This window comes from Olea europaea, unplaced genomic scaffold (genome assembly GCF_002742605.1).
Source record: "Olea europaea var. sylvestris unplaced genomic scaffold, O_europaea_v1 scaffold578, whole genome shotgun sequence".
Taxonomy (NCBI): domain Eukaryota; kingdom Viridiplantae; phylum Streptophyta; class Magnoliopsida; order Lamiales; family Oleaceae; genus Olea; species Olea europaea.
The window spans coordinates 397,361-403,322 of NW_019264120.1; the positions used below are offsets into that span (position 1 = coordinate 397,361).

General features: G+C 34.1%; 1 protein-coding gene across 1 annotated transcript; it reads right to left on the bottom strand.

Moving 5' to 3' along the window:
* Positions 1-3,585: 3,585 nt before the first annotated feature.
* Positions 3,586-5,312, bottom strand: LOC111389316 (transcription factor bHLH85-like). Its single transcript, XM_023014234.1, has 5 exons — positions 4,806-5,312; positions 4,491-4,718; positions 4,154-4,219; positions 3,983-4,048; positions 3,586-3,796 (listed from the first exon to the last, which is right to left on the bottom strand). The coding sequence occupies exons 1-5, from the start codon at positions 5,310-5,312 to the stop codon at positions 3,692-3,694; spliced, it is 972 nt and encodes a 323-aa protein (XP_022870002.1). The 3' UTR covers positions 3,586-3,691.
* Between the last annotated feature and the right edge of the window lie 650 nt (positions 5,313-5,962).

The following is a 5,962-nucleotide window of genomic DNA, read 5'->3' on the forward strand; positions in this document are numbered from 1 at the left end:
TACGTCTAAGTTGTTCATTTATAGATTCTTGATCTATAACTTCTTCACTTTCACGAGATCTCTTTTATGAATTTGATTCATTTTGAATGTTATAAGGAAAAACATTTTCGAAAAATGTACCATCCCTTGACTCAATAATTGTATTAACATGCATATCAGGTATTTCAGACTTCTGTACAAGAAATCTACATGCATTACTGTGATAAGCATAGCCAATGAATACACAATCAATGGTTTTAAGTCATATCTTAACCCTTTTAGGTTTAGGAACTGCTACATTAGCTAAACAACCCCATACCTTCAAGTATTTATAATTAGGTTTGTGATATTTCCAAACTTCATAAGGTATTTTATGCATTTTTCGATGTGATAATTTGTTAAGAATATAATTGGTAGAAAGCAAGGCTTCCCTCCACAAGTTCTGTGGTAATCCAGAACTTATTAACATAACATTCATAATCTCATTCGATATTCGATTCTTGCGTTCAACAATACCATTGGATTGAGGAGAATAAGGCACGGTAGCTTGATAAATAATTCCATGTTCTGAACAGAATTGTTCAAATGGAGAATCATATTCACCACATCTGTCACTTCTTATGGCCTTAATCTTTTTATTAAGGTGATTTCAACTTCTAACTTGTAGTGTTTAAATACTTCAATTGCTTCGTCTTTGCTTTTGAGTAAATACATATAGTAATATCAAGTACAATCGTAGATAAAAGTGATAAAGTATTTATTACCTTCTCTAGTTTGAACAAACTTTAAATCACATATGTCAGTGTGAATTAAATCTAGGGGTTTGGTACTTCTTTCAACCGAATGAAAGGATAAATGTTCCATTTTAGCTTCTACACATATATCGCATTTGTAATTAGGATTTAAATCGCACTTTGATAATAAATCTAATTTGATTAGTCTACGCAAAGTATTATAATTTACATGTCACAATCGTTCATGTCAAATATTAAATGACTCAAGTAAGTAAGAAGAAGATGTAATTTTATTTACAATCAGAGGTACAACGGTCATTACATTCAACTTAGAGAGTCCCTCATTTAAGTAGCCATTTCCTACAAAACATTTCATTCTTTGTAAGTACAAATTTATAATCGTTCATGCAAAATATTAAATGACTCAAGCAAGTAAGAAGAAGATGTAATTTTATTCATAATCGGAGGTACAACAGTCATTACATTCAACATAAAGAGCCCCTCATTCAAGTAGCCCTTTCCTACAAACATTTCATTCTTTGTAAGTACAAACTTATCTAAAATGAATACTATCTCAAACCCGTTCTTGCTTAATAAGGAACCAGATACCAAATTCTTTCAAATATCTGGCACATGAAGAACGTCATTCAAAGTGAGCTCATTTCCACTTGTAATTTTTAGCACTATCTTTCCATATCCTTCTACCTTGGAAGATGAAGAGTTTCCCATGTAGAGGTATTCATCATGATCCATCGTTTTGTAGGTAGAGAACATCCCACGGTTTGAGCATATATGACGAGTAGCTCCAGTATCCACCCAGCATTCCTTAATGTTTCCAACTAAGCTGCATTCAGAGACGACCGTAGAAAAATTTATATCTTGTACTTTATCGGAGATGTTGTCATCTTCCGTTACATTGCCCTGATGAGTTTTTCCTTTGACATTCTTTGGCTTTCGACAGTCCTTGAATTGATGTCCTGCCTTGTCACAATTATAACAGTTACCTTTGAACTTTTTAGCAATTTTTGAAGAACCAATTTGTCCTTCTCCATTATGCTTCCTCTTTTTGCTTGTCTTTAAACCTCCTTCTACAATGTTGGCTTTCGATTCCATAGCATAAGATGCACCACTCATTTTTTCAGATTTACGATTGTCTTCTTCAATTTTCAACCAAACAATGATATCTTCAAGTTTCATTTCCTTTCGCTTATACTTTAGACAATTCTTGAAGTCTTTTCAGAAAGGCGGTAATTTCTCAATCAGTGCAGCAACTTGAAATGATTCACTTAGTTTCATTCCTTCGGTATGGATGTCGCTAAGTATGATTTGAAGTTCTTGAACTTGGGATATAACAGTCTTGCTGTCAACCATTTTATAATCCAAAAAATGATCGACAATGAATTTTTTCATGCCGACAACTTCAGTTTTGTACTTCGTGTCCAAAGATTCCCATAGTTCTTTTACAGACTTCGCATTGCAGTACACATTATATAATGTGTTATTCAATCCATTGAGTACATAATTTCTGTATAGAAAATCAGAATGCTTCCATGCATCAACTGCAGTCAATTTCTCAACATCACTGTCTTGCTCAGTGTATGAAAGTGCATCTTCTTTGAGAAATTTTGTCAAATTTAATGTTGTCAGATAAAAAAACATTTTCTATTACCAGCGCTTGAAATCTGACCCATTAAATTTCTCGGGTTTTTCCCTGGTCGTATTTGGGAGTGTAGTACATGAAATTGCCATTTCTAAAACACAATCAGAAGATAGACAATAAGAAGGGATAGAAACAGAATAAACCAAAAAAAATTCATTTTAAGATTGTTGTTTCTGGAGTATAAGTTTCTTCTTTGAAATAATCCAATAGAATTATATTACGTAATTTTGAACAGCGTAAAAATACGATCAATAGGATCAGAAAAGTTAATTGGAGCCCACCGACTTCACGATATTTTCTTAAAACGAATTTGCTGCCTTCAACGGTACTAAAGGCGTCCAGCAATCGTTTCTCAGGATAGAACGAATTTCGTCTCTTACGGAAGCAGCACAACAATCTGCAGGAGTTCCAACGAACACAACAAAGTGTTTTAACTCTGAAAATAATATCAGAACGAGAGAGAGGGAGGATGATATTCAATGCAGATAATATTTGCAATGAAAATGGTGTAATTTTTTCTGACAGTGGGGTAGGCTATTTATAAACTTGTTCGTGGTCATTCGAACATCCTCCCGAACAGTCGTCACTATTCAGGCAGCCTTTAAAACTCGAACAGACATGTTGGTTCGATATTGTGTCGATTTAGTCGATTAATAGTCGACTGTTTAGACGGTTAACAGTCGATTGTTTGATTGGTTAACAGACGACTGTTTAACAGACCATCCACACAAGAAAAATTACCCGAAAATAAGCCAAAATTAATTTCATTATGTACCCGAGAATTTGATTATTTACAATTTGGTCCAAAAAATTCAAACAAATTTTGTCCAAAAGAATTAATATAGCCCAAGGACCCACCCTTGCCGAGCCTGTCGGACAGACGACGATGGCGCGCACGTGTGAATTTATGACCAAACCCAATAGGATATAAGCTTCCCCCTTCCAAAGACTATTGGTACCACTAGGAGCCCAAACCCAATTCTCAAACTTTCACCATTTAAACTACACCAAAGTTTCCTAACTTTCCTATGTGGGATAAGTGTTTGGCAAATCAAATTCTTCCATAATTTATAGTTTCAAGTGTGTTACTTTGACATTCAATAATTCATTCAATTCTAAATGGTTTTCGACAAATAAATATATCACGTTAATCATCTCGCGAAGTAGAATGTGAATACGCTAGGTCCTGAATTAATTAAAATGTGTGTCCCACTGAAATTTGGGCTCGAAGTTGACCCATTTTAATAGCCATTTTCCAACAAATTCATTACAAGTCAGAGCAAAAATAAGTTAATATTTTAGTAAATAAGCTGCTGCATCAATTCTGAGGCCATAGAGTAGGAGATATCTTCTGATAAAGGCCAATGTCCATGCCATTGTAAGCAATAGGGGCATACATCCACAGATCATCAGAGCTTAATAACTGCAAAGAAGTACAAATTTGGATTAGTAGGCTTATCCTTGTAATTAGACTTCTAAACATAATTATTAATTTATTTCAGTAGTATATAGTTAATGGATTAAAAAAGACAAATAAGCTAAAATCTTTTCTGTTGTTCAGTTGTGTGGAGATAAAGAAAGATGACGAGTAATACATTTTAACCCATACCTTAATTTGATGTTGTAAAAACTTCACATAATGGACTGCCTCTTCGAGCATTGTGCTAATGTCAACCTGATAATTCCATTTTACAACTCAGTATTCCGAAATTTGAAGTTTCCCTTGATTCTAGGAAAACATTAATTTGGTAGGATTGATTAGTATTAGTCAATGTTTTACCTTTGTTCCATTTGGGACAATGTTCTGCAAGATTTTCAATCTCTCATTAATCCTTTCTCTTCTTTTCTGCAAAATTCGATAAAATGATATCAGAAAACCTCGAATGACTCCTTAAAAATGTATTTAACCTTGAATCTTGCTACTGTGCCTGAGAGGTTGATATAATCCTTGACATGATATTTCATGGCATTTTATTATTGGGCTGAAAACACGGTCAACTTTTCCATCCAATCATACCTTGCCAAGATCCATTATGTCAAAGCATCTATTAACATCTTTCTGGCAAAGTAGCATTATTCGTATAACCTTATTGTGATCATATCAAATTTTTACATACCCTTGCATAAAGGCTTTGTGGATCAGTTGCAGAACCCCTGCTGGCTCTTGTTTTTTCAGTTGAATTCAGACTGCCCGAGCCTTTGGATTCTTGAGAACCGTTGAAGTCATCCTCAGGGTTGCAACTATTGGAACTCAGGCCACTTCCTCTGCCATTAGTCTCTTCTAATGCGTCGTTGCTATTTCGAGTAACTTTCTTGTTCTTCTTGGACTGGACCATCCTTGATGCCTGCACTCATTGATTTAATTAATCCATTAGAGATGATATAAAAACATAAGAAGAAAATTTAAACAATGTTGAATTCATTCTACTCACATCTCTAGAAACCCTATATTTTTTCTTAGGACTTTCAGATGAATTTTCCTCCATATTTTGCTCAGGAGTATCAGATTTCCTCTTGAACTGCATCGTCTTGCCAGAATCATCAATGTCTGCATTGCCTATTTTGCCACTGCCCAACTTGTCTTCCATCACATGATTATCAGAACAATTATCATACGTGTCACTTATTACACGATCAGGGAAATTAGAAAAAAATTCTTGACCAGGGAAAAGGACATTGTCAATTTCAGTGCTGCTATTGCTACTTTCTTGAGAAACATAGAAAAAATTTGTAGTGCTGTCAAGAGTATCAGAGGGAAAGAATACAGAATCCTCAACTCCAGCAGCCACATTTTCTTCTGTTTGAGTCAAGAAGCTCAACCCGTTTATGACTTGATTCGAAAACAAGTGGAAATGCAGCATGAAATCAGAATCTTCACTGGAAAACATTCTGCTCAGTGATTCCCATTCTTCATCTAGAAAGGTTCCAACAGGCTCCATTTTTTCTTCTTTTTCTTTTGGTAATTCTTTTAAGAAAAAGAAGATTGAGAAGAAATGTTTTCTTCTTGTTCTAAAAATAGTGAAGCTAATACCCGCTTGGAATTGCAGAAATTTCTGTGGCATATTTATACCCAATGGAGGAATGATATAATATAATAGTGATTGACTTTTTAATAAATATTTAATATACTAAATTATATTTTAATGGAGTGGTCCTAATACTCTGTAACCATACCAAACGAAAACCTGTACAGCTCATTAGGGAGACTAAAATACAAGCAATTAAAGCTTTAAAAAATTTCTGTCTTGGTATGGGCCTAAACCACCTTAGAATTAATTAGAAAATGTTAACTGTCTTCTCTAATCATTTGATTGTGACTTCAACTGATTCATGAATGTTAAATGTTTGTTGAATGAGAGTGACAGTGAAAAAAATTAAAGAAACTTGTAACTGGGAATGGGAGAAAATGGAATTACTTTTAAAATATTATAATGTTAAGAAACTCTTTTGAGGGATAAAGAAATTAAATTATTGAATCAAAAGACTGCCATGATCGTGGAGATGAGTATGACATTGTCTAAACAAGTTAGAAATCGGACATGGTAACCGTGAAACTTGGTCCTTGTCCCATATATTGCTTGATTAAAAG

Excerpts from the sequence above, each read along its gene's own strand:
- LOC111389316 (XM_023014234.1), bottom strand. The coding sequence starts at position 5,312 with ATGGAGCCTGTTGGAACCTTTCTAGATGAAGAATGGGAATCACTGAGC. Across the intron at positions 4,719-4,805 it reads AATATAGGGTTTCTAGAGAT|GCATCAAGGATGGTCCAGTC; the intron begins GTGAGTAGAATG and ends CAATGAGTGCAG. Across the intron at positions 4,220-4,490 it reads CACAAAGCCTTTATGCAAGG|AAAAGAAGAGAAAGGATTAA; the intron begins GTATGTAAAAAT and ends CGAATTTTGCAG.